Genomic DNA, 22,922 nt, shown 5'->3' with positions numbered 1-22,922 from the left:
CTCAGTGTATTGGTTGCGCCGCCTGCCCGTCCCGGCCCGCGATCCCAGTTAGGCTCGGTTGTCCGTCGCTGTCGCTCGGTCGCGGCGGCTGCGGTTGGTGGCAGCGGTGGCAGCGCGGGCTGAAAGCGGCGGGCCGGGAGTCCGCGGCTGGCGCGGCACTAGCGGGAACCCGGCGGCCCGCAGACGGCGGCGAGGCGGGGCGCGCCGGCCCGGGGCCGAGGGCGGAGGGCCGAGGCGGGCGGTAGCCGAGGCGGCTCCGGCCAGGGTCGGGCCGGGGGGCGGCGGCGGCGGCGGCGGGCGGGGGCGGCCGGCGGGCAGCCGCGGCCGGGACGATGACTCTGGAGTCCATGATGGCGTGTTGCCTGAGCGATGAGGTGAAGGAATCCAAGCGGATCAACGCCGAGATCGAGAAGCAGCTGCGGCGGGACAAGCGCGACGCCCGGCGCGAGCTTAAACTGCTGCTGCTCGGTGAGTGTGGCTGGCCGGGCCTGGCGGCGCGTCCCTGCGCGGGCCCCTGGGTTCTGAGGGGTCAGCTCCTGTCTGTGCTGCCTGGGTCCGGCCCCGGGGCCCTGCGGGGTCAGTTTCTTTCCGCGCTGCCCATGTCGGCCCTGAGAACCTTCCAGGATCAGTCCTTGCCTGTGGTGCCAGGGTCGTGGTCCTGCAGAGTCAACCCCTGTCTGTGCTATTCAGGTTGAACCCTAGGGCACTGCTGAGCCAGCCCCTGCCTGGGCTGTCACTGTCCCCGGGGTCAACACCTACTTACACTGCCCAGGTTGAGTCCTGAGATTCGTCTGGGGTCAGCCGCTGATTTCTATTGTCTGGACCACAGGACCCTTCAGAATCTTCTCTCTGCCCCTGCTGGTGAGATGGTCCCCTCCCCGCACAGGGGCTGGCCCTCTGACCTTACCCCGCCAAGTGTTTCTTCTCTGTCCCCAGCATCTTTTCAGGGCAGACCTTTGTACAGTAATCCATGAGACAGTCACCCCTCGCCTTCCAGGGTCTTGCCTTGACTCTTTCTGGCAGGGGTAGTTAGCTTTATTCCCTCCATTCAGGGGCTGTTCCCTACCAAAGATTCTTCTGTCCCCCTTCCCACCCCTGTTCCCTCAGGGCCCTTCCCACTTCTTCCCTCTCTCTGGGATGGACACCCTGTGGGGAGAGGACGTCTTTCCTCTCCTGAGGCCCACATGGGGTTGACGCCGGAGGGAGCCTTTTTGAGTTGTTTGAGTTGGCTGACTCGTCAGTCTTCTCCAGCTCCTTAGTGTCTGTTGGGAGCCAGGGTCTAGACCTGCTTGGGAGCAGCCGCTTGCCTCTGGGCTCCTCCTCCCTCTCCTGGAGCAGGTTCTTATGTGAGCCTCCGTCTTTCCAAGGCATACCTGTTGCCGGGAGCTGTTTGGCAGAATGTTGTCACCCCAAATAAGGGCCCCTGCAGTCGTTTACAAAACAGCAGCTCTGGCTCTGCCCCTCCCCTCCCTTCCTGAGCTCCTGGGTTAGCTCCTAGACCAGGGCAAGGTGGGATGTGAGGTGGAGCGGCCTGGAGGCACGAAGGGTCTGTTCCAGGGGGAGTGTGTCTGAGGAGGAGGCAGTCTTAGTTGGTCCTTGAGAAGTGGCAGGTCCTGGCAGGAAGCAAGTGTGGTGTCTCTTTGGCTTGTGACCCTCCTGTGGCCCTCCATACTCTGGGTTAGAGAGGTGCCGGAAATGACTCCTGAGGCATTTTTATTTCAAACTCATGTTCTGATTTAATAAAAGGCTCTAAAGTGGGCTGTCTTTCCAGGAAAGACAGTTCGGCAGAACAGTAACCTTAAAGTTCAAAGGAAACTTGCAGTGGGCCCCAACTGGTGGCATTTGGAGGACAGAGTGGCACTGGCTGACTTTTGCAGAGGGTAGTAGACTTTATTTTGGGTTGGTGTCATAAGGAAATTACCAGATGGCGTTGCCCTGTGACTCTGTGACCTCCTGACCCCTCTACCACCTTTCCTAGACTTCTGTGCCTACACTTCAGACTTGAGAGTGACACTGGGTTCAAGGACACAGGGATGGGCTCCTACGTCTGCTGCCATGGCTTGGAGCAACGCTTTATCTGCTGCCCACCTGTGACAAAGTGGTATTGACCATGGTGGTGATAGCACTTGTGTCTGCACAGTCCCACCCTTTCCCCACTGTGTGACCCTAGAAATCTCTCCCTCAGCTTATAGAGTGGGGATTGTACACTTGTCTTGGGAGGTTGTTGTTAGGTTCAAGGCATGGGCAGGTCCAAGGTGAAGGCCTATAGGACCCAAGGAGGACAGGTATAAATGCCATGCAGAGGAGCAGGGACCTGCCCTGGGGTTGAGAGGGCTTCACAGAAGAGATGACTTTGGTCACTGAGGCATTGGGAGTCAGGAGACCCTGTGGGAATGCAATACAGTAGACCAGGGGTCCTCAAACTTTTTAAACAGGGGACTAGTTCAGTGTCCCTCAGACCATTGGAGGGCCGGACTACAATTTAAAAAAGAAACTATGAACAAATTTCTATGCACAGTGCACATATCTTATTTTGAAGTAAAAAAACAAAACGGGAACAAATACAATCACACTGCCGCATGTGGCCCACTGGTCGTAGTTTGAGGACCCCTGCAGTAGACCCTCAGAAAACTTCCCATCTGAGCACTGGAAGACACTTTACTGGGAGGACTTTGACAACCTGAGGTCCAGGGGCTGGGGTTCCAGGATGCAGGGAAGAGGACCTCTGCCCTCATTCCACTTGTCCAGTAAGCCAGCCTGAGTATGCAGTTGTCTCCCCCTTTTGCAGGAAGCAAATTGAGGGCGGGACTGAGATTTCTGGCCAGGGAAGCCACAGCTGGGCTGCAGGGGATGATATATTTGGGTACCTCTGAGTGGAGCCCACAGCATTCCCTGTGCAGGTGGGCCAGCTGAGCTGGGGTGTGGTCTTCTCTGGAACTGTTTCCTTCTCTGCCTTTTAGCAGTGAGGGCTCCAACCCTCTGATTCCCCCATAGCTCCTGTGCAAAGTTGTGAGGTGGGCTCTGCTGCTGCCCCCTGGGCATCTGGGGCATGGGAGGGTCTCATTTCTGTGGGTGATTCTGCCATCTTTGCTTCAGGCTTGGGGATCAGGCGGAGCATGTTCTGGAAAAATGTCTTTTCTGCTTGGTCACATCTGTCCTCTGTGCCCGGTGGGCATTTTTAGTGACCCTCATGAGGGGTGCAGGGAGTGGTCTGAGGAGGTGCTTGAGCTGGATGTGATCCCCTGGCTCCTGTGCTGCTTTTGCCCCTCTCTGTGAAAGTTTGCTCTCGTTCTCTGGGGTGGGGCGTCCTGGGCACTGCTGGGTGTTGAGCAGCATCTTTGACCTTCACTCCAGGCCAGCAGCACCCCCTCTACAGTGTAACAACCATAAATGTCCCCAGATATTGCTCAGTATCTCCCGAAGTCAAGCTGCCCCATTTGAGAACCCTTGCCACATGGTCCCATACACCGTAAGATGCTTGCTGCAAAGCTGGTGGATAATCATTGTAAATTACTTTGTCTGAAATTTCTTGAGTGGTTTATAGAGTGGATATTTTTGTTTAGACAGCCAAAGCCATGTGTGAGAATTCAGTACTCAAGGTATACGTGATTATGTATACGTATATTCAGTTTTAGTCACTATATTATTTCAGGCTTCTCCTTTCTGTCGATGGTAGTGACAGCTGTCAGGACTGGGAGTGAAGAGCATGTACTATGTGTTTAGTGCGTGTACTGTTCCAGCCTCTGTGCTGGGCACATTGCTGCCACCTTCCTGGGGTCTTCCCTGGGCCTCCGGAGCTCTCCCAGGAGGACTCTGAGCCCATCGAGGCTGTAGGCCCAGCTAGGAGCTCTTGGAGCTATCTCTCACAGTGCAGCTCTGGGTTGTCCTGTTTCTGTCTCAGTAGCAATCCACTGAGGCGGCCCTTATCTGTTCCTTAGGGCAGGTTTATGGCTAAAAACTCTAGGGCTTCCCCGGGAATGCTTGTTGCTGGAGACTGAGGCTGCTAGCAAGACTGAGCTGGAGTAGCTCTGGGCTTTCTAAATAAAGCAGCAGGGTGGTTGGTTCCGGAGGCTTCCTGTCCGGCCTGTGCTGGCCTCACAGGGCAGTGACACGCTGGGATCCGGCGTGGGGTGTGGTGGCCCCACGGGAAGGGCTGGGCGCGCCTCCCAGTGTCAGGAGGCGTGGAGCGTGGCCTCTGGCGCCTGGCAGGGTGGCCGTGCCGTGTCCCAGAAGACTGTGGGAGCAGGAAGCGTCCTTGGATGGCCTCATCCAACCTTGATTCCCTGAGCTGGAATTGGGCTGGGGAGACGTAGAGGCTCAGCCTAGGATTTGTTTATACATCCTTAGTGTTTACACTTAATTAATTATTATTAATGTTTTTTGCTGGAAGAGTCTGCTTTCTTAGGGCATAGTCCCTAGAAATGATGCAGACATCTGTCGGCAGGAGTGCAGAGTTGTTCTCAGACCTGACCGTGCCCTCAATTTTTCTGTCCCAGGAGAATGCTGGGGCACATGTCCACAGATCCTGGTGCCTTCAGGGCCCAGCACTTGAGCTTATTCCCAGTTTGTGCTGGGATGAACTGAGAACCTCAGTGAGTGCAGTCAGCTTTCCCTTCCTGCCACAGTCAGGTTTGTCATCGGGGCTGCATCTCCATGAGCTCTGAGGTCCTCAGAGGTTTCATCCTGCCCAGCCCTGCTGGCACAGTGGTGTGGCCGGGAAGGGCTTCCCCTGCAATATTTAACCACAGAAGGTTTCACTTTCTGATTTTTGTGGTATAGCCCTTCTCCTTCTGTGAGAAAGACTTGGCAGGATGTCCAGCAATGGGAGCTTGGAGCAGCATGTGGCTAAGTCAGACAAATCTTGATGAAGTTGGGAGCCTGGCTTTTAGGTTTGCTAATCCCTTCCGTGCAGCCAGGTGAGGTGGGCAGAATCAGGGAACTCGTCCTCTTCTGGGTCCCCTGCAGGCTCTTGTTTCCCAACTCTGTAGTTAGCCTGTGAATTGAGGGCAGTGAGCCTCGGTGGGCTGCCAGCCAGGGTGACCAGGATCCAAGACTGGTTGGATGGTGAGGGCTCTGGGCAGCCTGCGCATAGGATCATAGGATCATTATCTGGTAGACACCTAGTTGAACATAGATCATGTCCACACAGTGGGATGACAGCTTGCTAACGTGTGGCGCCTGTCCTCCAAGGCTGCCTCTCCTCCCTGGAGGCCTCCCTGCCCTTCCCGCAGCTGCCGTACCTGTCCTCTGTAGGCCCACATCCCCATGTGAGCACCTCCAGTGATGTCCTTTTTGTTGTTTTCATAGCACCCAGTGCATGCTTGGTGCACAGTAGGTGCTCCCTGAGAACCTGTTCCCAGGGAGCCCCTTCCTGGGATCTGGGCTTGGCTTGGTGGGGCACCTCAATCAGGGTTGGTGCCCTGGATGTTTGAGGTGGGGTTCAGGGGCGCATCCTGGGCACTACAGGGTACTGAGCAGTGTCCCTGCCTCTACCCACCTCATGCCAGGGAAACCCTCCAGTGTGACAACCAAAGATGCCCTCAAACACTGCCAGTGTCCTTTGGAGGCAGAGCCACCCCAGTTGAGGACCACTGACTCTCTCATGAGCCCCCTATCCCTCTTGTGGCCATCAGTCAGCTTTGTGTCCTCTGTCTCCTTCCCTACTGCACAAGGCTCTGAGCCCTGCAGGCCTTAGAGATGCTTGTGGAGTGACTGTCATTGGCTAGTTGAAGTCAGGCCACCCAGGAAAGTGAAGGGGAGTAACCTGGTGTTCTGTGACACCCCACAAGTTCCCTAGTGAGTGTGAGGGCTCACTGTTCAGGAGGGCTCTGTTTCTGTGGGCAAGTGGGGCCCTCTGGGATGGTGGCTTCTCCTATTAACTGGGCTAGCTATGCCAGCCAGCATAGAGCATGGTGGATGTGCTTTGGAGTGAGACTGTGGGCAGGTGGTTCTGTCTCTCCAACGCTGTTGAATGGGAGTGATGCCTCTCCGCCCATAGGGTTGTCAACTGACCGAATGAGATGAGGACAGTGCAGTGCTCAGCATGGAGTAGGTGCCTGGTAAGCAAAGGAAGTTGCTTTGTCCGGCTGTTGCTCTTCCTGCTGGCTGCTTTGCATGTACACCTTCTCCCTGAAAAGCTGCCTGGGCAATCCTGGATTTCTTTTTTTTTTTTTTTTTTGTAGAGACAGAGTCTCACTTTATGGCCCTCAGTAGAGTGCCGTGGCCTCACACAGCTCACAGCAACCTCCAACTCCTGGGCTTAAGCGATTCTCTTGCCTCAGCTTCCCGAGTAGCTGGGACTACAGGCGCCCACCATGATGCCCGGCTATTTTTTGGTTGCAGTTCAGCCGGGGCTGGGTTTGAACCCGCCACCCTCGGTATATGGGGCCGGCGCCTTACCGACTGAGCCACAGGCGCCGCCCAACCCTGGGTTTCTTTATGGGGACTCCAAGGCTCAGAAGGCACCAGGCTGGCAAGGAGGGAAGCCAGGTGTCTGCCACTGGCTCCAGAGGTGATGTCCTGTACACTATCTGCCTCCCAAGCTGTAGTTTTCTGTCAAACGGAATCGACTATGATGTTTTAGGATTGTGGCAACGGTCATGGGGTGTGTGTGAGACAGATGTGAAAGCATATGGCCCTGCCAGGCCTTTGTTGTCATCTTTAGCAGAGACTACGTTGGCAGGCGGAAGTCCCCTTTGCCCCTGAGTGGGACTTCCCTGTTCTGTGGGGTCTCCAGGGCTCAGCCTGCAGAGAGCTGGCTGTTCTGTCCATTTTTCTGATCCTCCGGGCCTAGTGTGGTGCTTGTGCCCATGGGTGCTGGATAAACGCTGTAGGATGAGTGGACTTGTGGAAACAGCCCTTCTCTCTGCGCCAGTTTGCTTGGGCCCTTGGTTTTGGAAGTTGGGGTGAAGGGCAACTGGCAGAACCCTTGTTGGAGGCCCCTGGGGTGGCAGACGTTTAAAAGAGAGGCGGATCTGGGTGCCCAGGCTCATCCTCCCTATAGGCCATGTTATCCCAACCTAGTGGGCAATAGTCATTGAGCTGGACAGGCAGGCCCATCACGGTCCCTCAAGCGGACACCTATTTGCCTGGGTTAGACCACAGGGTTGGGCAGGGATGGGGACTCACACCAGGTCTCCCCAGCTCTCAGGGGGTTTCACTTCAGGAAGGGCTATGGTAAGACTCCAGCATGTGGGGACAAGGGCTTGACAAATGTGTCATATGGGCTCGGTGTCCATAGCTCAGTGTTTAGGGCACTAGCCATAGTCAGCGGGGCTGGTGGGTTTGAACCTGGCCCAGGCCTGCTAAAAACAACAATGACAACTACAACAAAAAATTGCCAGGTATTGTGGCAGGCACCTATAGTCCCAGCTACTTGGGAGACTGACGCAAGACAATCGCTTAAGCCCAAGAGTTTCAGGTTGTTGTGAGCTGTGCCACCAAGGCAACATAGTGAGACTATGTCTTTATAAAAAAAAAAAAAAAAAAACGTGTCGGCTCAGCGCCTATGGCTCAAGTGCTAAGGCACCAGCCAAATACACCTGAGCTGATGGGTTCAAATCCAGCCCAGGCTCGCTAAACAACGATGGCTGCAACAAAAAACAGCTGGGCATTGTGGCAGGCGCCTGTAATCCCAGCTACTTGGGAGGCGGAGGCAGGAGAATCGCTTGAGCCCAGGAGTTGGAGGTTGCTATGAGCTGTGATGTCACAGCACTCTACCCAGGGTGACAGCTTGAGGTTCTGTCTCAAAAAAAAAAAAAAAAAGTGTCAAATGAATGATACCAACCTAATCCTGTGAGGATGCCATTCCTACCTTGGAGTCAGTCTGTATAGAGACCTACTATATGACAAGGCAGTGCAGGCTTGTGGTGACAGAGAGGCAGTTAGTGCCTGTACCTTTGAGGCACCTGAGGACAGGTACCAGCTCCCGCAGCAGACTTTGCCACTGGCTCGGAGATAAGATTATGATATTGAGTCCAGAGGCCATTTTATCCCTGCCCTGGCTTTCATGACCCCCACAGAGCAGTGTGTTTTGGGGCAGTGAGTTTCAGACCTCTTTCTTGTGCCTCAGTAGTTGGGTGCCCCCGGGTGCATGTCCTCTCTTGGGGCTGAAGCTGGTTGAGAAGCGTTTCTCCCAACTGCCTATAATCTGCTCACTTCGCTGTGTGGGGGAGATGGGAGTCCTGGGCTGGCAGAAGAGGCTGTGAAACCAGCCTCTGTTCAGCCTTAGCAGTTAGTGCCTGTGTGACCTCATGAGGACTCCTTGACCTCTCTGTGCCTGTTTTCTTACCAAACAGGTGCTGTAGTGGTTTTTACCTCCTGGGGTTCTGAGAACAAAGCAGGATTGGTGCCAGGCCATGCGTGAAGCTGGACCAGGCATGGGCCTCACACCTTTTGTCCTCAGCTGCAGGAGGGCTGCCTGTCTGCACAGCTTGTGGTCAGCATTGTCTCCAGGCTGTGTTTCCAGGAGCTGAGGTCACACACATGTGCATGCATGTAGCCTCCCGGCCCACCTTCTCACTTTGCTGAGGTTTGATCAGCAGAGTCCCGAGGGTGGGGCCAAGTGGCTTTGGCCGGCCGCCAGGGTGTGCTCCTGGGCCTCCCACATCTCATAGTCACAGGCACTGCAGCCAAGACACAGCTTGGAACCCAGGGCTTCTGGACCCCAAACTCAAATTCTGATCCTGGATCTTGTCCTCACTCTGCCTCCAAGTACACAGACACCTTGAATCTGTCAAGGTGTCAAGCAAGCCCTGCTTATTCGTGCCTTCCAGTCTTGTCCCTCATGGGACATGAGCCACCTTTCCTTTCCTTTACCTTGCCCACATTTGGGGGATGTTTTCTAGGGTATAGCTGGAATTCCTCCCAGTTGGGCTTTCTTAGCTAACTGGCTGAGATGGGACAGTGGTTTTCTCATTCTCAGCCAGGGCTTCCATTTCCCTTGTCTGGGAGTTAGTCTATTAGCAGGAGCAGCGTACAGACTGGGGCCCTCCCAGTGGTGACATCCTGAGCCTGCCAAGGGTTTGCATCCTATGGCTCCAGCCCAGCCATACTGTGTTACCCTGGACCCTGCCAGGCCCTGCAGTGTGCACAGTGGATGCAGGGGCCAGCCACCTTGTTCGTGGTTGTGCGGGGACCTCCTTCTCCCAGCTGCCCAGGGCTTAGAGGAGCCAAGACTGGTGACAAGATGGCAAGTCCAGCCTGGTGGACATGGGGAATGCAGGGCTCAAGAGGGGGCCAGCATCGGGTTCAGGAAGTGTCTGTGCAGTGTTTTCTGTGTGTTAGGCCTGTATAGGAGTTGGGGATGCAGGCATACGGGGCAGGTAGCGTACAGATAGATGGGGAGCATCACACCCCATGGTGGAGACAATGTAGTGTCCTCCTTGAGGGGAGACCTCCACTATGTATGTGTTGGGTGTTTCCTGAAAACCGGGCATTTGGGTTTCTGCAGCCGGAGTTCCCAGAGCGTTTGGGAAGGGGAGGGCCGCTGGGGGTGGTTTCTATTTAACAGTAGAGCAGAGCTGAGTGAGGCACACAGCTGTGGGCGCCCACCACGACATCTTCCAGAGAGGCTGAGCTCATCGAGCTCCTGAGGCACAGTGGGGAGGCAGGACATGGATAGAAATGGACTGGTGTCTCCCTGCGGACTGAAGCTAGGCGAGGCTTCCCGAGATGGGGGGCATGTGAGGCTCTGGGCGGTCTCATCACTGTGGATGCCTGCATCTGCCACCTCAGGCAAGGTGGGGCAGCTTTGCCAGGCCCAGATCTGTCCCTGAACCCTGACCACCACCAGTCTGTCTTCCATGTTCAAAATTTTGGCAACTGGGGCTGCTGCTACAGAACATGGCAGGCTGGGTGGCTCACAAACAGCAGGCGTTTATTTCTCACAGTTTTGGAGGCCGGAAGTCCAAGATTAAGGCGCTGCAGATTTGGTGTCTGGTGAAGGCTGCTTCCTGGTTCCTCAACAGTGCCCTCTCACAGTGTCCTTGTGTGGTGGAAGGGGCAGGGAGCCCTCTGTGGCCTTTTTATGAGGGCACTGATTCATTCATAAGGTTTTGACCTGACCTATCACCTCTCCAAGAGCCTGCCACCTAAGGCCACTGCCTTAGAGGTTAGGCTTTTGGCATTAGAATTTGCGGGGGGGATAGCCATTCAGACCACAGCAGTTACTCAGAAATGTTCTAACATGGAGCCACCAGGATGGAACCCTTTTGTTTTCCCTGGACATTGAACAGTGGTGGTGCATGAATCAGTGCTCCATCCTTCCTCACTGCCCAGCAAGAGAGTGTGGCTGTTTTGGGGTGACCCTCAGCTATTCAAGGGCCTCTGGCTGGTTCTTCCTTTGGCTGTCACAAATAGCGCTGCTGTGACTCCATGTGCAGGTGCGGGGTGGACGTGGGTGTTTGAGGAATTGGTGGGTCCAAGGCAGCCTGTGTGGACCTGGGCAGGGGGTGGGGGCAGGTTGCTGTGGATGAGTCCAGAGTGAGGCTACATCTCAGGGTGTCTCACACATTGTTTTTAGGGGTGGGCTAGCCTTTCTTCCTGGTGGGAAGCTGGTAACATTTGGAGGTGAGATGCTTTTAAGAGAAACGTGGCTAAAGCTGGGTAGGCTGGGTCAGGTGGAGATGGGGTGCCTAGGCTTGGGCTCCAGCCATGCTGGGGGTTGGAGCAGCCAGTTGGGCAGAAGCAAAGCCTCCATTGACCAGAATCTTGGGCTATCAGGCCCCAGGAGTGGGACATGAGGTTCTGGGCAGGACCTAGGCATCCAGAGTCCTGGGTCTGTCATGGGGGGTTGTTGCTGTGTCCCAGGCCCAAGGCAGTAGCTGAGCTGGCTCCCAGAGACAGGGTGATCTCAAAGGAAGGCTGGGCCAGCACATCTGAAAAAACATACCTGTATCCTGGTTTTAGACTTGGGGACTACCAGAGCCTTGGGGTGGCTGGAGGTGCTCCGTGGCTGACCCACGAGCAGTGGGGTCTTGGGAAGGTTCTGGGCTCTTGCTGTACCCTCACTGCACCCTCCACCCCCAGGCACGGGTGAGAGCGGCAAGAGCACCTTCATCAAGCAGATGCGGATCATCCATGGCTCGGGCTACTCGGAAGAGGACAAGCGGGGCTTCACCAAGCTGGTCTACCAGAACATCTTCACTGCCATGCAGGCCATGATACGTGCCATGGAGACACTCAAGATCTTGTACAAGTATGAGCAGAACAAGGTAAGCCCCTAGGCTCGCGGCTGAGGGCCTGGTGGAGCAGGCAGCCTCAGGCCTAGAGGGAGTTTTTAGGTTCCTGGCTGCCTGGGCTACCTCTGACCCCTGCCCATTCCCGTCACGAATGTGGAAATTTTAGCAGCCACTGTCTTCTGGGTGCCAGATGGCATATGTGATGGGCACTGCTCAGCAAAGCCCCAGACTGCTCAGCAAAGCTCTGGGCTGCCCTTCTGTAGCTGTGGGTTTCCCTCATTATGAAGGGCTAAGCTGAGGCCCAGCCAGGTGAGCCACCTGCCCACCCTCGGGATCGAACACCCTGTGCCCTTTCTGTGGGCCCAGCAGCACTTCCTACACTGGCGTTGACCCTCATTGGATTCCATGGTGTTGGAATTCCATGGCATTGACCCCATGGTGTTGGTGCTTTCCTTCCTGCTTTTTTAGTAACAGCTTTATTTATTTTTATTTTTATTTTTTTTTGTGGCTTTTGGCCAGGGCTAGGTTTGAACCCGCCACCTCCGGCATATGGGACTGGCGCCCTACTCCTTGAGCCACAGGCGCCGCCCAGTAACAGCTTTATTGATGTATAATTTATTCCATGCAATTCTTAAACTGTGTAATCCGGTTTTTTTTATATATACTTACACAGTCGTGCAGCAGTCGTCACTAGAATATGCCATCATCCCAAAAGAAGCCCAGTATCCATCAGCAGTCATCCTCATCCCCTCCCCCAGCCCTTGACAACCACGAATTCATGTCCCATCTCTGTGGATCTGCTGTTCTGGACATTTCCCATAAACGGAATCTCACACTGTGTGTTCTGTGTCTGGCTTCTTTCACTGAGCACGATGTCCTCAGGGTCCATCATCATTGTGGCCTATGTCAGAACCTCTTTCCTTTTCATGGTTAAGTTATATCCCATCATGTGGATGGACCATGTTGTATTGTCCATTCTCTTGTCAGCAGAACTTGGGGTTGATTTTAACTTTTTGGCTGGTAGGAGCAGAACTGCTGTGACTGTTGTGTATAGCTGTTTATGTGGAGATGTGCTTCCGTTTTCCTCACTTGTACCCTAGGAGTGGGCTTGCTGGGATCTGCCCTTCTGAGAGATGCCAGATGGTTACCCAGCATCTACCCCATGGACTGCTCACCAGCCGTGCCCCCACTAATGCCTGCTGGTGGCCTCCCTTGGTCCTTCCAGCTGAGGATCTCTGTGTTTAGTTTTAGTAGAACTGTTTTCAGGGTCTTATAACTCAACCCCAGAGATTTGGCCTGGGCTAACACTTGGCATAGGACTCTGTGGTTTAAATTAATCCATTTACTTTAAGGCTCCAGGTCAATCAGCCAGATTCTGATGTGTCTCTGATTTGGGCCTTGTCCTACTTCAGCCCAGATCTTCAGGGTCCCCACCAGGCCCGGGCATAAGGCTGCATGTAGAGGGCTCTGTGGGGCTCTTGCCCTCTAGGTCTTGGCTTGGCACCTTGCTGCTCGCCCTCTGCAATCTCTTCCTGCCCTGGGTTCCTGTTTGGGCCCTAGATCTCATCAACATCTAGAACTGGGACCTGCAAACTGCAGCCTGTTTCTGTCAGTAAAGTTTGATTGGTTGACATGTTGCCCATTGCCTGTGGCAAGTTTGGCTGTAAAGGCACAGTTGAGCAGTTGAGACTGACTCTATGTGGCCTGTAAAGCTGATCTGGAAGTATTTAATCAATGAGATTTTCTGGGAATGATGTCCATGTGTCCAAGTACCCCGGGGGCCTGTCCTTGCCCAGATTGGAGGAGAGGGGTGAGTAGTGGGCTGGAGATGGCGTTGGGACAAGAGCAGTCCTCAGAAGGAGACAGTTGAGGTTTCTGTGGCCCAAGAGGCCAGGAGAGCCAGGCAAGCATTCCTTGTTCCCTTGTGGGTTCCACTCAGGTGTGTTTGTTCCCCAGTCTACCAGTCAAGCTGTGGTTGGACACGTTGGCCTGAGCACCTTGAGGACAGGTACATAGAGCTACTATCTGCCCCAGAGGGTCTGCTCCTGAATAGTGTGTGTGTGTGTGTGTGGTGTTTGTCCTTCTTCCTTTGTGACAGGGCAGATGGCAGCTAAGTCTCAGTGTCCTGGCCTTGTCTGCAAACTTGGGGTCTGGTGCTGCCCACTGCCCAGAGCTCTTTGAGGGTCTGAATGCCTCTTGCACGTGGGAGTGTCATGTTTACTGTCAAGTACCACTGTCCTTAGTGTTGAGTGTGGTGTCTGCACTTGATCGTGTTAAGTGTTCATGGGACAGAAGAGCAAAGTCACACTGGACAGGAAACAAGCCCTGGAGTCACATACTGTAGATTTTAGTTACCAGCTGGGCTACTAGTTGGCAGTACTGAGACTCATCTTCCTATCTCCCAGTGTCTGCACAGCAGGGATGGTCACCCTACCCCTGGTGCTGCCATTGCCCTCTGTTCTGTTATTGTGGTTGGGGCTGAGGTTCCCTCTCTTCGGTCTTTCCCCACTTAGTCTTTAAGGAGCACGCTTGTTCATGAGTGTGGTTATTTCCAGTCCCCTGTCTCCTTCCCTTTGAGAAGAAGGAGAGGCTTTTCTTGTGGGGCTGTTTCACTGGTGGACTTTGCTTTTGGGGACCTTGTCTGGAAGAATTGTCCCTACCAGTCGGCCTTTGCCCTTTATTTTTATTTATTTATTTATTTTTTTGAGACAAAGCCTCAAGCTGTTGCCCTGGGTAGAGTGTCGTGGCATCACAGCTCACAGCAACCTCCAATTCCTGGGTCAAGCAATTCTCTTGCCTCCGCCTCCCAAGTAGCTGGGACTACAGGCACCTGCCACAACACCCAGCTATTTTTTGGTTGCAGCCGTCATTGTTTGGCGGGCCCACGCTGGATTCGAACCTACCAGCTCAGGTGTATGTGGCTGGCGCCTTAGCCACTTGAGCCACAGGCGCTGAGCTGGCCTTTGCCCTTTCTGACACATGTTCACTCCAAACTGGAGCCAGTGACTCTGACTGCGCAGTTGGCAAAATGCTGTTAGGCTGAAACCTGGACCCAGGGCTTGGTGTGGCTTTGGGTGTGTGGGCATAGCCCTGCCTGGCCAGGGCCTTGGCGAGCTTGTGGCTTCTTCCTCCTCCTGCCCTTCCAGGCCAATGCACTCCTGATCCGGGAGGTGGATGTGGAAAAGGTGACAACATTCGAGCATCAGTATGTCAGTGCCATCAAGACCCTGTGGAATGACCCTGGCATCCAGGAGTGCTATGATCGGAGGCGGGAATACCAGCTCTCAGACTCTGCCAAGTAGTAAGTGCAGGCAGCAGGAATGGGGCAGCCTTTCTGGAGGCCTAGCCTGGCCCCTGCAACCCCTCTCCAGCCCTGTGTGCACATGGCAGGCCATCTTGCTGGACAGGGCAGAATTGAGCAAATCCTGGAGAGGGCAAATACCAGGTTCTGTGTTCACCTGGCCCTGCCACCTCTCCCAGGGTCCTTCCTGAGTTCCTTGTCACCCTCAGGGTTGGAAGCCAGCATGTGGTTGGGAGGGGTGGCCAGATATATGGTCTTCTAGAGCTGGTGGAATAAGGGGATGGTCATCCCCCAGCCTGTCTCAGTCCTGTCTACTGCATGTCTACCAGGGCCACATCACCTACCTGTGAATGGGGTCCTCTTCATATCCTGGCCTGGGACAAGGGGGTGACTTATGCTTTAATGGGTAGGCAGGGCCATGATTATGTAAGGCTGTGTGTTGCTTTCCTTCCTGGTCTGATGGGAGGGACAGAGGCCAGCCTATTTTCCTGTCCCCTCCTGCCCATTCTCCTTGTGTTAACTCCTCCAGGAGTTTGTGGCAGAGCCCAGAGGCCTGTGGAGACGTATAACTAAGTGTCTTATGGGGTCCTAGTTGGGCCTCAAGGCAGGAGAGAGCATGAGGGGAAACTGAGGAAGCCTGAATCACTGTTTCATTAATTGTGGTGTGTACCTCACCCTTGTGTGGTGTGAGCAATGGGGAAACTGGTGCCTGTGGGAATTTTCTATATTTGTAATTGTCTGTAAATCTAAAACTATTCTAAAATAATAATCTACAAAAAGAAGTCACTCCTCAATTCCAGCCATGTCTGTGTTTGGAACCCTGTGCTCTTTCACTTTTTCCCTTCTGGACTGTTTTTGGGTGGCTCTATTACAAGATCCCCAAACCAGCTAGAGTCCGTGGCCCAGGCGTGTTTTTGTTTTGTTTTGTTTTGTTCTTGATCATTTTCTGTCCCTCAAGACCCTGGGAATGAACCTACTCTCTCTGGCCCAGGACAGAGGTTGGCAGCCCCTGTCCTGATCCCCAGTCTTATCCCCTGTGCTCAGGCCCCTGCCCTCCCTGGCAGGCTGGCCTGACAGCCCTGCCTGCTGTGTTGCAGCTACCTAACTGACGTGGACCGCATTGCCACCTCAGGCTACTTGCCCACCCAGCAGGACGTGCTGCGGGTGCGCGTGCCCACCACGGGCATCATCGAGTACCCTTTCGACCTGGAGAACATCATCTTCAGGTATGCTCTGAGCAGGGTGAGGTGGGGCACTGTGTCCCTAGATATGGGGATGGGTGGGGGTGGGAGCAGAAGGCTTATTGGTTCTCAGGGAGTGGGTGACCCAGGACAGGAGATATTTGTCAGTAAGTGGCTGTGATATGGGCACATGTAGGAAGGGGACATGGCCACAGCAGAGGGGGGCAGGGATAGGCATCTGGTGGGTGGGTGGCTGGAGCCCCTGGCCAGAGCAGGGGTGCTGCCGAGGGGGTGCGTTCTGGACTAGAGGCTGAGGCACCGTGTGGTTTTGGTATAGAACCTGGGGCCTGCCCATGCCACACCTGCTGGGCTTAGGTCCCTGGGTTGGTCTGCAGGATGGAGGAATTTTCCCTGGAGACCTTGTCAGCCCCATGCTTGGCAGGTTGCATGGCTGGAGTGGTTTCAGAGCTGCTCCCTAGAACATGGCCCCACTTGTGTGGGCTCTCACCCACCAGGTGAAGTTTCCAGGTGCAGGGTCAGGGCTTGTCCTGAGCTGCCAAGTACCAAGGCCAAGTGCATTCATGTCCTGGGCTGCCATGAGAGCAGCACAGACTGGGCAGCTTAAACAGCAGGCATTTGTTATCTCAATTCTAGAGGGCAGAAGTCTGAGATCAAGGTGTGGGCAGGGCAGGCCCTCCTGAGACTGTGAGGAAGAGTCTGTCCCAGGCCTAGATGTTCCTTGTAGAAACATCACCTTGAGCTTAGCCTTCATCTTCATGGGTATTCTCCCTATCTACCTGTCCATGTCCAAATAGGACACCAGTTAATTGGATTCAGAACCGTCCCTAGTCTAGTCTCATGCCATCTTGACTAATTATTTTCAAATCAGATCCTATTCCCAAGTTCCAGGTGGATGTGAGTGTTGGGGACATTAATTACCTCAGGCTCTGGCTGGGGGCCACTAACCCACCGCACTTGAATTTGGTGCCTGTGTGGGTAGTGCCTGTTTTGAGTACTTTCTCCTTAAGCACAGGCTCACTGTGGCACTGACCTTGGTCGAGGAAGAATTGACACCTCTCAGTTGGTGTCTAGGGAGTACTAGCTGAAACTCAGTGGGGAAAGCCTGTGGGTTTGCCTGAGGCTCCTGGGGCACTCCCTGCTCAGGACAGAAGAGAAGGAGGAGTTGGGCTGCCACTTTCTTTACTCTGTGCCCTGCCCTTGCTCTCAGTGGCCATGTTTCTGTCCAGTCACTGGGTGCTTCCTCCAGCCCCAGCAGGTACCCTGGACCATCAGAAGTTGGCGTGTACTTGCTATATATGTGTGATGGTGTATTTTCTGAGAATTTGGGTTTAGTTTTCTTTTTTATTCTCATGGGGTCAGTGACCCCAGAGAGTTCCAGCTGAGGCCAGGTGTTGCAAGACAGGGGTATGGCATGATGACACTTCAGCTCATAGTTTAGGGTCCTGCTGATACCACCTTAGCCTGGGCCTTCGGTGTCCTCTGTTGGGAATGTCCTGTACCTTCCCTGAGCTCAGCTGGGGGTACAGAGCTTTGTTGTAGGCCCTACCGCTCTGCCATAGTTGTTCCTTTGTCAGCTGCCTCTCATCATCCATGAGCCAGGAGAGAGCAGGCAGTGCCTAGGGCTGAGCTCTTAGCCCAGTACTCCACTTGGAGGCATCAAATGGTGTCATGATTGCCCCAGTGCACGAGAAGAGGAGCCTGGCCCACCCTGTTGGTGGCCATGGTGTCCTGGTAGAGGCCTTGTGGTCCAGAAAGGCCGTAGTCCCTATGCTGTTAGCACAGTGGTTTTCCTGACTGGCTGCAGCTGTTGGTGTGGTCTGATCACTCTTTTCCCTTAAGAGTCACCCTGGTACATTCACTGTCTACCTGTGTTTCCTGGACTCTGCTCTTTAGATCCTGGCTGGGTAGATCCCTGCCACTCGCCATGCCCCAAGCAGCCCTAGTGTCCTATAGATGAAGAATTGTGGGTTTCTTTCTGGACCCTGCTTCTACATGGCTGAGGCCTGAGGGACATTCTCCTTTTCTGCCTTTGTATTTTTTTAAAAAAAAAAGTATCTTCCAGGGCGGCGCCTGTGGCTCAAGAAGTAGGGCGCCGGTCCCATATGCCGGAGGTGGTGGGTTCAAACCCAGCCCCGGCCAAAAAAAAAGGATCTTCCCTGATCATAGAACACTTAGAAAATTCACGCTGGGCACCGTGGCTCACGCCTGTAATCCTAGCACTCTGGGAGGCTGAGGTGAGTGGATTGCTTGAGCTCATGAGTTGAAGACCAGCCTGAGTAAGAGCAAGACCCTGTCTCTACTAAAAATAGAAAAATTAGCCAGGCATTGGGGCAGGCACCTGTAATCTCAGCTATTCAGGAGGCTGAGGCAAGAGGATCTCTTGTGCCTAAGAGTTTGAGGTTGCTGTGAGCTATGATTTTAAAGCACTCTACACAGGGTGATAGAATGAGAGTTTATATCCTTTCACTCACCCCTTTTGTTTCTGCACCTGAGGCTGTTTCCTTTTTTTTTGTCAGGGAAGGGGCTTGTTTGGTATAGCCAGGGAAGTGGGTTGGTTCCCCCATGGCTGAGTCCTCTGTGTGCTGTGTCCTTTCAGAATGGTAGATGTTGGAGGACAGAGGTCTGAGCGGAGGAAGTGGATCCACTGCTTTGAGAATGTGACGTCCATCATGTTTCTTGTGGCCCTCAGTGAATATGACCAAGTCCTAGTGGAGTCAGACAATGAGGTAGGCACTGCCTCTGGGCAGGGTGAACTTGGGGAATCAGTCTTCCCTCTGCAGGGTCATGCCCCTGTGTCAAGAATGTGCTGGGGCTGGACTGGGCCAAGGGCCTCCCTAGCTGCTGAGCCCCGGTGGACAGATGCAGCAGTGGAGGGTATAAGCGTGCAGGACTGGAGGGGTGTAAGGTGTAGGGTGCAGGGGTAGGGGGTAGAGGCTGTAGGGTATAGTGGAGGTATGGAGTGTGCAGGTTGGAGGGAGCCAGGGGTACAGGTAGAAGATGGAGGATGCAGGGGAGAGGCCCAGGGGAAGGGGTGGAGGGGTGCAGTGGCAGGATGTCTATACCTCATTGCAATGCCCTCCGAGGGTGCAGCTATGTCTCTAGTGCCACCTTCCTTCCCTTCCCAGAACCGCATGGAGGAGAGCAAAGCCTTGTTCCGGACCATCATCACATACCCTTGGTTCCAGAACTCTTCCGTCATCCTCTTCCTCAACAAGAAGGACCTGTTGGAGGACAAGATCCTACACTCCCACCTGGTGGACTACTTCCCTGAGTTCGATGGTGTGGCCTCCTCCCTGGGAGAGGGTCATGGGAGGGTCCACAGAACCAGGGCACGGGGGCAGTTGTCTCACAGTTACCTACCTCATCCCAGAGGGCAGGACCAAACCTTGGAGTCTCCACATACTGGACTCCCCTGGATCTTAAGGCTTGGCCTAGGGAGAGTGTTGCCTGGCCCTTGGCTGGCATGGGTGTTATGCATTAGTGGTGTCACCACTGAGTGCTGCTTTTGAATCCATGACTAGCCCAGCGGTCCTTCACATCTGAGCCTTTGAATTCAGGTGTCATCCACCTTTAGGGGGTGCCTTTTTTGGGAACCTGTGCAGGATGGTGGGCATGGCCTGCAGTGTGAGGGTGAAGGGGCCAGGGAGGTGTTGGGTGGCTATTAGGGGAGGGGCATACTAGGGTGGGGAAGGTGGTGGTAGCCCCTGGCGGATACCATGGGGCGGGCAGGGCTATGGGGCTGAGCCAGTAGGATGGGCCGCTGGGCTGACAGAGGGGCCAGGTGGGATCACAAGTCATGTGGCTTTGGGGTAGGGGAGGGGGCACAGCTCATCCAAGATAGGGTATCCTGTGTGATCCAGGCCAGCCTTGCTCACCCCTCCCTCCCCCAGGGCCACAACGGGATGCACAGGCTGCCCGGGAGTTCATCCTGAAGATGTTCGTGGACCTGAACCCTGACAGCGACAAGATCATTTACTCGCACTTTACCTGCGCCACCGACACGGAGAACATCCGCTTTGTCTTCGCAGCTGTGAAGGACACCATCCTGCAGCTCAATCTGAAGGAGTACAACCTGGTGTGACTCAGAAGGGGGTGTGAGCAGGGATGGACCTTGGCATGCCGTGGGCAGCTGCACCTCCTGGGCGGCCCCGTCTCGGATCCCGGGGCTCTGCCCACAGGAGGAGGTTTTTTTTGTTTTTTGTTTTTTTGATTTTTGTTCATATTTTTAACAACTGGTTTTTATTTCACAGTATCAGGGGATGTACATCTTTCTCTCTATACACTTCGTGCACCTTCTCACCTTTTGTCAGCGGTAAAGGCAGCCTTTTTCTGGCCTTGACTTGTGGCTCGCTTTTTTCTAAAAAAAAAAAAAAGAAAAGAAAAAAATACTGAAACAGACGAAACATGTGTGCCCCATGTTCCCAGCCACTCCAGACCTCATCTGGCCCCCACCAGCCATGACCGGCCCACCACCCCAAGACCCCTGGTGGCGCCAGGCACCCCCGGGGCTGTGCTTGGACTCTGGGGTGCCTTTTCTCTTTCCCCTCTTTTTTTCTTCCTAATCATGAAAGGCGTGGAGACGTGGAGACTGACTTCCTTTTCCTTTTTTTAAGTTATTGACATCCTGTGCATCCTGCATCCTCACAACTTATGCCATGTTGTTGCTCACTGGACTCCAAGAAGAGGGGGTGGGTGGCTTCTGGTTGCCCACCCTGGGAAGTGCCTAACCATTTTTTTTTTCTTGTGGAAAAAAAAATAATATGCCAGGCTCCACAGGTCGAGTTAATTGTGGGCCAGGGAGAGTCCCCTGTGCTAGGGCTGTGGGACTTTGGGGTCTGCCGGGTTGCCTTTCCAGGGCCAGAGTCTAGCAAGCTTAGGCCCTCCTGGGGGCTCCTAGGGGCTGTATAGCCACCACCTCGCTGGAGAGTGTTCCACAGGAGCCTGAGCTGGCCGGGCTGCAAAGGGAGGGCTGGGTCCTGGGTGGTTCTGAGAGAAAGGCCCTTGGGTGGGGGGCATTGGTGTTTGTTCTGTTATGTTTTGTTGGAAACAATTGTTGGAAAACAATTTGGAAACAATGAGGATGAGGTGGGGACTTTTACAGAATATTCTCAGGTCTGTCCCCGAGAATCAGAAAGGAGGGGACGCTGCCAGCAGTTCCGTGTGTGGCCTTGTCCCGAGCACTTGTTCCCGCTCTGGAGCCACCATGCCCAGTATGCGGGATACCAGCACTCGCACTTTGGTCAGCAGCACATGGAAGGCGGTGGCTGACACCTGGGCCCTGGGCAGCTCCAGTCCTGACTGGCCATGGCCAGGCACTGAGCCACACTCCCCTGGACCCCTCTGAGCATCAAGACACATTCTCCTTGGTGACTGAAGGCAGGGGACGAGGGGGGCTGTTTGGACGGGGGAGAGGTGGCTTCTCATCTGTTGTAGACTGAACACTACAGTGTTTTTGTTTTGTTGGTTTTGGGTTTTTTGCACAATTGTGCCAGGAATGGATCGCCAGTGATGCCTTTGCCCCAACCGCTGTGACATTGGGACTCTGGGTGGCTGCTGCTTCTTTGGGCCTCTGGTGAACTGTAGAAGCGACACACAAATCGAACCAAGCCCAATAAGCAGTTCTGGGCCCCCTGTGCTCTCAGGGCTCCCTCCCTGCAGGGTGTCTGTTGGTGTCCCTAGAGTGGAGGGAGCCTGATAGGGTGGGGCAGCGGCATTCCTGGTGTTGGCCGTGCTAGAGGCAGAGGGGGCTATGGGGACTCTAGCTTCTTCACTAGCTTTCCTCCTGTCCCTCCCAGAGGCAACCTTTTTGTGCACATGTCTACCTGAGAACAGTGTTTATGGTGTAAACCCCCTACAGTGAGGGTGGGGCAGGCAGATGGCACCCTGGGGGAGCAGATGGGGCTTCCCCTGTGGTGGCCACTGTGTCCATTGCTGGCAGTGGACCTGCCCTTAGGGCCTTGAAGTCCTCACAGAGTAGGTGTCTCAGCATCTTTAAAGGGGTCCAGATCACAAAAAGGGAACTGGACTTGGCCAGAGGGTAGAGTTGCTCAGCATGCGGGCATGGGGCAGCCTGAGCTGGTCAAAGTATTAGCCCTTCTGGACAGGGATGGTGTGCCAAGTATTCCAGAGCCCAGAGTGCCTGATCCCCCAGAGCAGAGGGCAGTGCCATGGCCTCGGGGTGGAGCTGCTGCCCCAGGAGAGTCCCAGACAGTAGTTCTTGTGCCAGTGTCACCCTTACCCACATCCCACTGGCCTTGGGCCATGGGCAGCTACCCGTGTGGGTGTCTGTTCCTTGGTGAATCTCCCCTCCATAAACGCTTTCTCAGAGTGCCGACCTCCTCCTTGACTGTGTCACATCCAGGTGGCAGCAGCCCCCAGCCAGAGTAAGGCCCATACCCTGGGCACCCCAGGCTCCCACAGAGTGGCCTCCTAGTGCCAGTGTCCCCGGAGGTGGCCACAGCCCGTAGGGCCAGCCTGGTGGATATGATCCAGTGATACTTGTATATTACACACAGTCCTGATTTCAGACAATTAAACCTTAACCTATTTAAAAGAGAATATTCTATAAAAAGCTGTTTTTAGACCTTTGTCATTTAAAATGCATGCATGTTGTACTGGGGAGGGAGGGAGGACTGGGCGTGCAGACCAGCGTGATGCCAGCGTCCTGGGGCCTGTGGGCCCTGACCCCTTAATCCAGAGATGCCTGATGGAAATCAATTTTTCATATCTTTCTCCTGAAATGAATTCTGTTTTAAATTGGAATAAATTTTGTTCCTAAACCATGTGGCTCCCTTTTGGTTTATTTCCTGTTGCCAGCTGCAGGAGTTTGGTGGGAAGGTGCTGAGGCCTGGCCCCACCAGGAGCCCTGGAGGCCCCAAGAGCATCACCTGCTGCCCCCCACTGATGGTGGCACAGAGCCCTAGAGACCCTGCTCAGAGGTCATCTTGTTAGGCCCCAACTTGAAGTTCAATTGGCTAATCTGGCCAGAGCATCCTGCTTGGGAAATGCCACTTTGTGTGTGGGCAGGGGGATGGGATTAGGGAGGAGACGCCAGATTCTGGGCCAGCGTGCCACTTGGTGTCTAGCATGTTCATGGGAAGCTAAACCTCTCCCAGCTTCTAGTTCTGTAAACTGGGGATTTTTGGCCTCTGCAGCCTTCCTTCAGTTGTTACTATTTTTGAAAATCAGCTGACTTTAAGATATATCTTTTTTCTTTTAAAAATTCATAATTGTGGTAAA

At 54.4% G+C, this 22,922-nt stretch overlaps 1 protein-coding gene across 2 annotated transcripts; it reads left to right on the top strand.

Annotated features, from left to right (window-relative positions):
- Nucleotides 1-22,459, top strand: GNA11 (G protein subunit alpha 11). 2 transcript variants are annotated; one of them, XM_053580535.1, is made up of 7 exons: nt 4-468; nt 11,029-11,213; nt 14,327-14,481; nt 15,579-15,707; nt 18,280-18,409; nt 18,809-18,962; nt 19,574-22,459. In XM_053580535.1, the coding sequence occupies exons 1-7, from the start codon at nt 333-335 to the stop codon at nt 19,762-19,764; spliced, it is 1,080 nt and encodes a 359-aa protein (XP_053436510.1). In that variant the 5' UTR covers nt 4-332; the 3' UTR covers nt 19,765-22,459. The 2 variants fall into 2 exon arrangements, with proteins under 2 accessions (XP_053436502.1, XP_053436510.1); XM_053580527.1 differs by having other exon boundaries at nt 1-468; nt 18,809-19,716.
- Nucleotides 22,460-22,922: the final 463 nt, after the last annotated feature.

The sequence above is a fragment of the Nycticebus coucang genome, chromosome 2 (genome assembly GCF_027406575.1).
Source record: "Nycticebus coucang isolate mNycCou1 chromosome 2, mNycCou1.pri, whole genome shotgun sequence".
In the NCBI taxonomy this organism is placed as follows: Eukaryota; Metazoa; Chordata; class Mammalia; order Primates; family Lorisidae; genus Nycticebus; species Nycticebus coucang.
The sequence above is the reverse complement of the archived record's forward strand: the minus strand, read 5'-3'. Positions and strand labels throughout refer to the sequence as shown.

What these genes read in the sequence shown, in the direction of transcription:
- GNA11 (XM_053580527.1), top strand. Translation starts at nt 333, where the DNA reads ATGACTCTGGAGTCCATGATGGCGTGTTGCCTGAGCGATGAGGTGAAG. An exon ending in ACAAGTATGAGCAGAACAAG is followed by an intron (nt 11,214 to 14,326) that starts GTAAGCCCCTAG and finishes CTGCCCTTCCAG; the next exon opens with GCCAATGCACTCCTGATCCG. An exon ending in CTGGAGAACATCATCTTCAG is followed by an intron (nt 15,708 to 18,279) that starts GTATGCTCTGAG and finishes GTGTCCTTTCAG; the next exon opens with AATGGTAGATGTTGGAGGAC.